This window comes from Carlito syrichta, unplaced genomic scaffold (genome assembly GCF_000164805.1).
Source record: "Carlito syrichta isolate Samal-C Ts95f unplaced genomic scaffold, Tarsius_syrichta-2.0.1 Scaffold301823, whole genome shotgun sequence".
Taxonomy (NCBI): domain Eukaryota; kingdom Metazoa; phylum Chordata; class Mammalia; order Primates; family Tarsiidae; genus Carlito; species Carlito syrichta.
In genome coordinates, this window is record NW_007245919.1 from 186,402 (window position 1) to 197,795 (window position 11,394).

Here is an 11,394-nt window from a genome sequence, read left to right on the forward strand (position 1 = left end):
TCGAACCCGCAGGCTTACTAATTCTTAAATGTCTATAAGACATGCATTGAAGAAATTCACAACGTACCAACTGCTTCAAGATCTATAGTGGTGATATAAGCATAGACATGTCTTTCCTACAAGGAAATCTGCAAATGCCTTGCTTCACCCTCAGTAAGACTCATAATATCAGTCAAGACCCAAGAAACATTGACATGAAACATTCTTTTACTGATATCAAAACTTATCCTTTACCATTTTATTTTTTTTTTTACGGGTTGAGTTTACAGAGATAGTAAGTTTTCATCTATAGCTGAATAATCACATAAATTCATTTTTTGCCATTGAACAAAATACATCAGCAATAGCATCTTAAATCCTTGTTTGTAGTTATGGCTTCTTGCAGTTACTTTTTTCTTACCAACAGATGTTCTTTAATGGAACTATAAAATTCAGAAGCCAATTTCAACCAAAAAAAATGTCATTAAGCCCAAAGAGGAGAAATGACATAATCTAAGTTAAAACAAATCCTTGAATACAGAAAGGATGCTGCTTTTTAATTCTTTAGTAAAGCCTGTAAAAGTAAACCTAATTTTAAAAAGCAAGAGAGGATATGGAGACACAACTAGATGTCTAGACTTCTTCATTTAATATTCATGTTCTATTTGCTAAACAAGAAAAAAGAATACCATGATTTTTTTCTCCCTCTTTATTTTCTTTTGATGGTAGCTAATTTGTGCTGTCTCTCAGTCTGACCAACATTGGACCTATATCCCAGGTCTCACAATTTCTTTCTATGTGGTTTAATTGTTTATGAGTCTGAAAGAATGAAAAAGAGTATAATATTGAAACTTACCAAGTCCCTATCAGTGTGCTAGAAAATTGCATATTCAATACTTCATTTATCATATGTATGAGGGTTAGACAATGTTATCAGAAAGGATTAAAATAGATACTGCTTGAGATTAACTGAAAATAATAGGAGTCAAATAACTTTCAAGATTATGGCCAGTATGTAATAGCATTCAAATATGATGGCTTTAAAAAAATCTTCTTTCCAGTCCATGTACAACTAGTCCAAAAACCAATTTTAGGACTTACCTGGGTGTTAGCATTAAGTTGCCATCAGGTGCTGTGTTTAACTTAACAAATGGTCCACCTTTGGTAGAAAACATTGGACTTGATGAGTTTTCATTCCTAGAAGAAAAAAAAAAAAAGAAATACAGACACATTATAAGCAAAACAAACAAGCAAAAAGTAAGCTACACTTTTAGTTCTTTAATGCTGTGGAAATTGAAAGAAATTATAGAATTCATACAAAATGATTAACATTTTAATATAAAACTTCAAATGCTTTCCTATCTTAAGAATAATCCAAATCAGTAGAAGAATTAATCATAATGACATGAAATGTAACTTTAATTTTTGTCTTTGTTTGAATTTTTATGTTATTTTGCAAAGTTAAAATCATTGCATGTATCACTTGGTTATCTGACTTTTTAAAATTGATTTTTATATGTTGTCCAATAGTTTCCATAATGACCATCTGAATGACAGTTTCACAGGGTTGTTGCACTGCAGTCTATTAAGACTTTCTCCTGTTGAGTGTGATTCATCTTGTAAAAAATTCATATTGCTTAAGAACAACATAGAAAAAGATGATCTTCACTGTTTACCTTTCATAATGCTGCTTTGTTCTTGGTTTTTTATTTAATTCAAAGGCTAACAAGCCCTAGTTTAAAGTCAAAGCCATATCATTGTTCTGCAAGAAAGAATAGTAGTCTGGACCTGCAATTGTCAACTGATGAGCCACCATGGGGTGGAGAAAGAAACATTTTAGTGTGACAAAAGATATTTAGGTCCCTAGGCCTTTTTATCCCCCATGAAAACTTGTTATACCCATGCTCTCAACAGTGAACTTCAATTGAAGTTTTCTCTTAATGCTCCTGACACTATTCCTTAAATTCGGCTGGAAACGCTTAGCTTTCAATTTCTAATCTTGTTTTCTGCCTTTTATTATTGCAGATTTTAATCTTTATACAAAAATATGCTTTTAGGCTGGAAGCATTCTGATTCCTGCTATCTTCTACTAGTTAGCAGGGAGATGATGCAGTTTCTAACTTGTGGAGTATGGTGGACCCACTCATTGTCTCTTTAAAAGAAGTCCCGATATCTTTCTCAGACTATTGCCAACTCTGACCCTTTCTATGTGAGTACAGGCAATTTCCAAGGAACACTCAAAGCTGTTATGATTAATATGAGGAGAACAAGGTAGAGGGTGGCTCTGTTCTCTCAAGGTAGAGGGTGGCCTTGAGCACGCTGAAATAGTGTTTGGTAACTTTCAATCACTGAACAGAGAGCTGGGACAACAGAGGTTCTATTTAACCTCCCAGAAATGTGGCATCTTGCACTTTTATTTTATAAACAGATAAACATAATCCAAGCACACAAAACCATGGAATTCCCTTCATAAAGCCTAAAATGGATTCACCAAAGAAAACACGAACCTTGTTATTGTTATTGTTTTTGTTATGAAGTAAGCTATTGCCTCCATGTGAGAAGAAGAATCACTTATCTTAGTACTTCTAGGAAATACATAGCTTAGAAAACAAAAAAGGTATAAAAACCTCAATAGGTATCAAAGGATATAGAAAGTCTGGAATTCTTTATGTCACAAAGAATTTCGACAATGCAGAATACTTATATTTAAGGACTCACACATTTAGAGCACAAGACATAATGTGGATGAAAACAGATCTTAGAGGACCTTGAATTTTATCATCGTTGCAGCTTGCAATAGAATTAATCATACCAACCTTAGCGTTTAAAAATGCCTATGAAAGCCTCTCAAATTTAAAGAGACTCAAGTTGTGATTCACTGCCTGCCATCTCCAGAAACATCATTGGAATGAATTGATTAGTGACCATCTTTGCTGCGAGAGTAAAAGTAGGTGGGTCATGGTTACTCTTGTCTTCCATTTAGCCATCTCTCCTCTTTTCACGTTTGCTCTAATCTCCTCATTCTGTTCAATGTCTGCCACATGTTGAATGTTCTTCTAGATAGTTTTCTATGTCCCGACCCTCCATGATACATTCTCAAAGTGTTTTCCAAACAAGAAACATCAGCCTTACGAGGGATTGTATCGCTTCTCGGCCTTTTGGCTAAGATCAAGTATAGAAATGCAAATGCCCCAGCTTCACTCCAGGTCAATTTAGTCAGAAACTCTGAGGTGAGCATTAGCTACCTGTGTTTAACAAGCCCTCCAGGTGCTCTGGTGCCTGCTATGGTCTGGGAAACACTGTCGTAGCCAAATATGGTATCTTTTTCTTCTACTTGCACAAGGCTCTGCTTTTTGACCTCCAAAGTGGTTTCTAGTTACCTGATAAACTCTTTTAAGGGACACATGACTAACTGAGGGAACATCTTAAAGGGTACATCATCAAAAATATATTTGAAGATGTGGATTTTAGACTCCTTAAGTATCTTTAGCTATCTTCCTTTCCTGTTTTTTGGAGGTCTCTTTTAAGACAGAGCTTGAAGGAATACATGAATTTATCTGGAAATTCAAATAAAAATGTGGACAAAAATTAAATTTTAAAAATATTGAAAAATTATTTACAAATCTATTTTATCTAATCTATTTATTACACATCTACTACTGCATGTAGGATTGGCAGTGAATTTTTTTAACCTATGGTTATTCTAGAAGAAAAAAAGACTGGAAACAAGCCTTTAAGAATAATAGATATTCAATAAATGCTAATTATTCTTCCCTGAGATTCTAAAATGCCTTTCTATGATAGTGTTTTCACTGTCTAAAAGAGAAAACTACATACACACACACACGTGTGTGTGTATGCACACACACATACACACAGACACACAACACATGAAATCTTATATCTTGAGGTTACCTTTTCTACATTTTTTAGTCTCAAATTAAACATGAGAAAACAGTTGTAAATATGTTGTTTTGGGTTATTTGGAGTAACTAAACAAAATACTCTTTCAAAAAAATTTATGAAGTTCTCATATACTTAAATTTGTGTACGAAATATTGTTGCCAGAAACCTAAGAGTAGTGGATAGAGCTATCGATTGATATAAACATTTTTCTACAGTTTCTTTAGTCCTGCAGCTAAAGCGTGCAAAGGAGGCTCTTCTTTTCTTTTCTCAGTTTTCTTTTCTTGCAAAGAAATCCATTGTTAATGTTTAGAGAGGCACTCTGTGAAGATTACAACTAGAGTGTGCATTTTCAAAATCTTAAAAATGTTCCAGATCTCCAGATTTAGATAACATCATCACATATTCACATAGCTGTTTGAAATCAGAAGTTTAGTATCACACAGAAACACTACATGGCGTTACCTCATTGACATACTAATGCCTCCTGGCAACCTATTTCTAAACATGTATTACCATTTTTATGGGTTATGTACCCCCAAAGGGTTCCCTTGATTTCGGGAAAACTTTATTCCATGTGAGAAAAGAAGCATATAGATGCAACCATTATTATTTTTGAGGTTATAGATGGAGTATAAAAATATATACTCATGGATGAATTCTAGGGAGAGAAAGAAAAGAATATCCCAAGGCTACTTGCATGGTATTAAATCTTCTGTCTCTGTCCTCAGGTCCTGCTTAGGTTTCTTTTTTGTCTCACTCCTCAGATTGTATTTGCTGTGATAAGAATTCTTCCCTGGAGCAGGAGCTTAGGTAGGGATGTTTTAAGCCTTTGGACACACTAACGCTAAAAAGAATAATAATGCACACTACAAATACTGCAGCCAGGCACTGTAGCTCATTTCACACCCCAAAAGGTTTAAGTAATGAATAGAGCCAGGTGGGATAAGCCTGAAAAGGCTTTTGGAAAAGGATGAACCTTTCTTTTCAAATTGGAGGGAAAGAAGGAGATTGATTTAGTGGGACAGAAGGTTGGGGAGAGCATTTTTATAGGCAGGGGAATGGTGGATGGAATGGATTCGATGGCAAATTGTCCCATTAGGAGAATAAAGTCACGTGGGAAGAGAAGTAAACACCATTCCTGAACAGAACCCATTTCAACTACAATTGCTTATTCATTTACCACATTTATAGAAATACAGCACACACTTGGCCCTATGATAGCTCTTAGTAAACAGGTGAGTTTGATTATTTTTAGATTTTCTCACCTCAACCCTTAAAGAGTCAGTGACATTAACTCAGAAGTAATGAAAAGCCAATAAAAATAATTATCTTAACTTAATAAACTTCTTCCTTTGTGCAAGCTATGGTATTACGAGCAAGAGAGAAATTTGGGTTGCTCTGGTAGCTGTTTTCGTTCTCTTACCGATGTTAACAGTATTACAAAGTAATGAAACTGCTACTTGCATGGTATTTTCCTCCTACCAAAAATATGACTGAGATGAGTGATACTTTTATGAGAGCGTTACATTGATGGCAGTCTCTATGGACAACATCATGAACACCATGGGCAGCATGAGTTACTTTAACATGGTTTTCTAAGCTGCTATTGGAGTTTATTTATTTAGTTTTAAATAGAAGGCATATGACAAACGCATCCACATTTGCCATGACGTTTTCTCAGTGCATATATTTTTTTTCAGTGTATTATTACTTTGTAAGGACATATGCATGAGCTTTCCTTTAGGATTTAGTGTCAGACAAAACCCATCTTCCCTATGGAACTGGCAGCATTTATCTTATTCCAAAAGTTACCTGATTTTAAATATTTTCCTTTTTGCATAGTTTTCTAGAATTCTCAGACATAAATGTTAGTAATTATACTGACCTTCTATGTTTTGTAGCTTTGCCTCTTTGTTTCTCTGTCCCATAATTCTATGTAATAATCTATTAACCTTACTGTATTTGCTCTTTGTTATGTATTTCTGTTTATTTTCAAAGAAGAGAGAATGGAAGAAAGTCATGGAGGAAAAGATAGAAGGGAATAAGGATATGAGGAAGGAAAACCGTAAATAAGGAAAGAAAGAAAAGGAAAAAATATTGAAGGGAAGGAGAAATGAAGGAATGTTATCTCACTGGATTTTATCAATTTATTCAAAAATTGGTTTTGGTCTCATAAAATATACAACATTGATTACATCTTGGCACTTGGAAGCACTTTTTCAAAAAGAAATGAAATGAACAGGAAGGCTTTGTTATGTTTCATAGGGCAGAAATTGTCTCCTATCCTTACCTGTTTCTGTCTTAGAATATAGAATCTTCTCATTTCCCAAATAACAGATACTAAGGACATGAAAATGAACATTGCCTTGGGAAGATATGCTGCACTCTTGTTTTTATATGAAACAAACTAAATACCTATATATTGCAGAAAATTATTGGTAGGTAATTCATAATTGTAACAAAACATTAAAATAACACTTTTTACTCTTGTGTGTATGCAATTATATTATCAGTAGTCTCCTGGCCACAAAATTTGTCTTGGGTGATGAAATACCCATTAAAAAGTATAAACCAAAATAGGTGTTAAAGACAGAGAATTCTCGCTGAATCGTGGTAGTACAAATAAGTGGCGTTTCATATCAACTGGACTCTTAATTACTAATAATATGTTTTCAAATATTTAGTAAGATAAATCAAGTACGAGCTTTTCCAAGCAAGAAATAATGCCAGTCTGTGGTTAGTGAAAACCTGGTCAAAGATACTTTTCACTCTTATAATAATATCGTTCCGTTACAGGTTATAAAAACTCTCCATTTCTGTTTTAATCTAAATTAAAATAGGCTAGAATCAGAATGACAAGCTAAGAAGACCCCTGAATTCATTCAGGGATGATTCTCAACGCGTTTTTAAACTTGATTACAATAGGAAAAACATATTTTGATGTGTGTGTATGTATGCGCGTGTGTGTGTGTGCGCACATGTGTGTGTGTGTGTGTGTGTGTGTGTGTGTGTGTGTTTGTGTGCAGCTTTGTTTTGTTTTTAATATCAGGTGAAACCAAACTGCCAAAGTGTGGGGTAGATCTATGTTCTATACTGAAACAAGTACGCAAAGTATACAAAGTGAGTGTCTTTGACATTAGTGGATTACTCTGTCAGAATCACCTGAGGCTCTTTAGAACACTAAGACCCCTGGGACTCTAGCCAGTCAAGGTCTTTATCCTCTTTTCTTAAGTTCTATACAGTCCCTGGCAGTCCATGGGACAAAACAAACTACAGATATTTTCATAACACAATGTAGTTGCTGCAAACTTATAAAAATATAATTTAAGTTCATCTTTGATATTACAGTAATCATTTGAACCACTAGTATATCTTATTTAATATAATAGTAATGGGCTATACATTTCCACATCATATTTTAAACATTTTATAATTATTTTAATATCACTAATTTTTTGTAGTTATGTGTGTTTTATTTCATACACTTAAAAATATAAACCTGAGAAGTTGGTAAGTCTTCCCAGACTGCAGAAAGAGTCTGTGACACACCAAAGAAGATGAAGAACACTTACCCTAAATAGTTTTCTCAAACTTTAGCGTGCATCTGAATCACCTGAAGGGCTTATTAAATCACAGTTTGCTGGGCACTACTCTAGACTTTTAGATTTAGTAAGTCCAAGGTTGGATTTCAAAATCTGCATTTCTAAAAATGCAAGTCAGGTGATTCTATGGTCTTTGTGTGGTTCTAAAAATCATACATGGAGAAATACCGACTGAGGTCACCCTGAATTCAAGTGTCACAGATTCAGACCAAATGATTCTAATGAATAAACAGGTTACACATCTGAGAGCCGAAGTAGCTTTTGGATCACAAGTCAGTGGTACACTTGCTGTCACTCTCTCACCCATAGTAGACATAACTACCTACTCACTGTGCTTTTCTCAACCCTGTTAGATAATAAATCTATTAAAGATTAATCTTAGAAAGTTATTACGTTATGGTAGTCTGTTATTAATTATTTTCTCTTTAACTATTTTTAGTTAATGCATATCCAATTTTAAAATAAGGTAAATATCAGTTATGATTTGTGCCTACAGACTGGGAAAAAGTATTTGCCAACTCTAGGTCTGACAAAGGCTTAACATCCTGGATCTACAAGGAACTGAAATGTACTGAAAAGAAGAAAACAAACAACCCCATTATAAAATGGGCAAAAGATATGAACAGACACTTCACAAAAGAAGACATTCGAGCAGCCAACAAACACATGAAGAAATGCTCAACCTCACTAATCATCAGGGAGATGCAAATCAAAACCACACTGAGATACCACCTAACTCCAGTCAGAATGGCAGTTAACAACTCAAAAAATAACAGCTGCTGGAGAGGGTGTGGTGAAAAGGGAACACTTCTACACATTGGTGGGAGTGTAAACTAGTGCAACCTCTGTGGAAAGCAGTGTGGCGATTCCTAAAAGCTCTAAAAATCGACCTTCCATATGACCCTGCAATCCCCCTACTGGGAATATACCCTGAAGAACACAAATCACTCTATAAAAAAGACACCTGCACACGTATGTTTATCGCAGCGTTGTTCACAATAGCAAGAACCTGGAAACAACCATGCTGCCCATCAAAAGAGGACTGGATTAAAAAATGTGGTACATATACACAATGGAATACTACGCCGCCATAAAAAAGAACAAAATCATGAATTTCGCTGTAACCTGGATGGAACTAGAGTCTATAATACTGAGTGACCTCTCACAGAAACAGAGATCCGAATATCACATGTTCTCACTCATATAATGGACCTTGAACATCCAGTGCAATACTATAAGAAAATGACTGACGGTACTGGGAAACTATGGGGGGGGGAGGGGGATGGGATTAACAGTAGCAAATATCTGTCGGGGGATGGGAAAACACCTCTTATCAACAGGGTGCCTGAATGAAACGTAATTGTACACCTAACCCTTAACTGTACCCCACAAAACCATAATAAGAAATACTGATTAATGAAAAAACAAACAAACAAACACACAAAAAAACCCAAAAAAACAAAAGTATTATTTGTCCACAACCTTCTTAACCTATATAAAACACAGGTTTTATTTCTAGTTTTCTAGGACCCAGCGCTAAATTGTGTACATAAATTGGTTGTGTTGAACCTAAAAAGTTAAATCATTTTGCTCTCTATTTATTTGAAAGCTTCATTTTAACAACCCATTTTACTCTCCTCCCCCAATATTTTCAAAGCACCTCTGCAACAGAAGAACACTGAAGTAATTCCATATCTTATTTGTGTTTGGGAATGTAAGGCTCAGCTTGATATTTCTGAAATATAAAATAAAGGTATCTTGCACAGGACTCTTCATGGGATTTTAAAATTAACACCAACTTGTTATAGGTCACCTTATGAAGACATAAATTATTAACTCAATTTTAAATATATCAGTATTTTCTAAATTCGATAAAGTAAACTCTGTAAAGTTTTACAGAATGGATGGCTTTTCCCAGATTTTAATGACTTAACAAGGCAAATCAGTTGCATTGTTTATATATTGCCATGGCAATGCTCTTTCTTAAAAAATAACAATTAAAAAAACACTACCCTAAGTTTATGTAACATTTATTTTTGCATCAGTATAAAATGTTTTCTTTCATACTTTGATGAAAGACATGAAAATGTTATTCAAAGCACTTTTTACTTATGCATGCTATAAATGCAGGAAATGAAAACGCTTAATATAAAAAAACGGAAAGGCTAATGAAACAGGCCTCATATGATTTACTAGAATCTGTGGGGAATTGCATTTTGTACCCTATCTACATAAATAATCTTGAGAGACTATAGTGTCTTTTTAATAAATTGACTCCTAAATTACTTTCCACTGTACCAAACGCACATCATTTTAAACTCATGAAGTTTTCTTCCAGTTACCATGCACCAGTCTAGACAAATTCTCATTAAAGCTATACCTTTTTTCAATTACTAGAGCTCTAGGGAGACTGTTTAATAAGGACAGGTCCAAAGATTAAAGTCTTTGCAGATATTATCTGATTCATTTCTGAAGAAAGGAAGTTTTTGACCTTCGTCAAAAATACTGTATCTAAGGCAGTGGTATGAACTACTTGCTTCACACACACTAAAAAATCTAGTTCTTTTTTCCTGTCTACAGCTGGAAGAATAGTGATTCATAATAAATAAGGTGAGTGAACTAGAGAATAAAATCTGGCTGGGGGAAAAAAACACGTAAATAAATAGTACAGGGTTGGGTGAAATTGGCTGTCATCTACTCAGTTCATGCCATTTTCTAGAAAGCCTTACTGACATGGTCAAATTGAGTTAGGTACTCCTATAGTGCATTGCATTTATCACATTATATTGTAATTATCTATTTATGTGTCCGTCCTCACCATATAAACATATAAAGCAGAAACCATGTATTATTCATGCATGAAACAGACACAATATCATCACATGCTTAGATTTCTGATCCAGGAGTAATCAAAATAATATATTTATATTATAGACTGTTACAATGTAATAAAGATATGTTTCCTTCTTAATGCATTCTGTCATGAAACTGGAATGACCAACATTATGCTATCACCCAACATATTTCATTCAAATTTGCTGTAATAAACTGTCAAAGTACGATGTTCATTTTGCCCTTTGTAAATGACTCATCTTAGCCTCCTTTGTCCTCCAGGAAATGATTTTGTTAAAATTTACAAACTGCAATGGAAAAGCCTCCCATCTTTAGAATCACCCGGTGATGCTTTGAAAGATGGTGAATTGAAACACAAAGCTCCTGGGCAGTGAAAGCCCAATCATCCAGGGCATTCGGGCGCATAAAATGTGGAAACAAGGTCAAGTTACCAATCTTCCAGCATAATCTTCACACACTAAGTTCCTGAGTATATAAAATAGCCCCTTAGCATTACTGGCAACTTTGGTAGTTGAAGCAAAGGACTTCCTAGGATCTCATCTCTCTGAATTCACTATTGTACTCCAACCAACACTAAAGCAGGAACCTCTAATCTATGCCATTTACTCAGTGTTTTATTTAAAGTGGGACTAAGTAAACATCTTTCTGTTTTGTGGACTCTATCAAAAGAGATTATTCCTCTTACAACCTATCTTCTTCCAAGACTCTGTTCAAAAGCTGTCCATGTTAAAAAAGTTTTTGTTAAATATTCCTTTTTATTATACATTATACACAAAGTTGTTTGTCTATAATGTAAAATAAAAATAATTACACACATATATACAAATGATGTACACATGTTCATATATTTCTTTCCTTTTTTTTTTTGAGTTGGAGTCTCACTCTGTCGCCCAGACTGGAGTGCAGTGGCCGCTCCCGGCCACCGCAGCCTCGGCCTGCTGGGCTCCGGCCATCCTTCTGCCTCAACCTTCCGAGCAGCCGGAATTACAGGCATGCGCTACCACGCCCGGCTGATGTTTTGATTTATTGTAGAGATGAGGTCTCGCTGCCCAGG

General features: G+C 34.8%; 1 protein-coding gene across 1 annotated transcript in view; it reads right to left on the reverse strand.

The window, feature by feature from the left end:
* Window positions 1-11,394, reverse strand: part of TMPRSS15 (transmembrane protease, serine 15) — a 141,673-nt gene that overhangs the window by 31,898 nt on the left and 98,381 nt on the right. Inside the window, exon 19 of the mRNA XM_008055327.1 lies at window positions 1,081-1,176. Coding sequence (XP_008053518.1) covers window positions 1,081-1,176 — 96 coding nt within the window. The remainder of the gene's footprint in view (window positions 1-1,080; window positions 1,177-11,394) is intronic.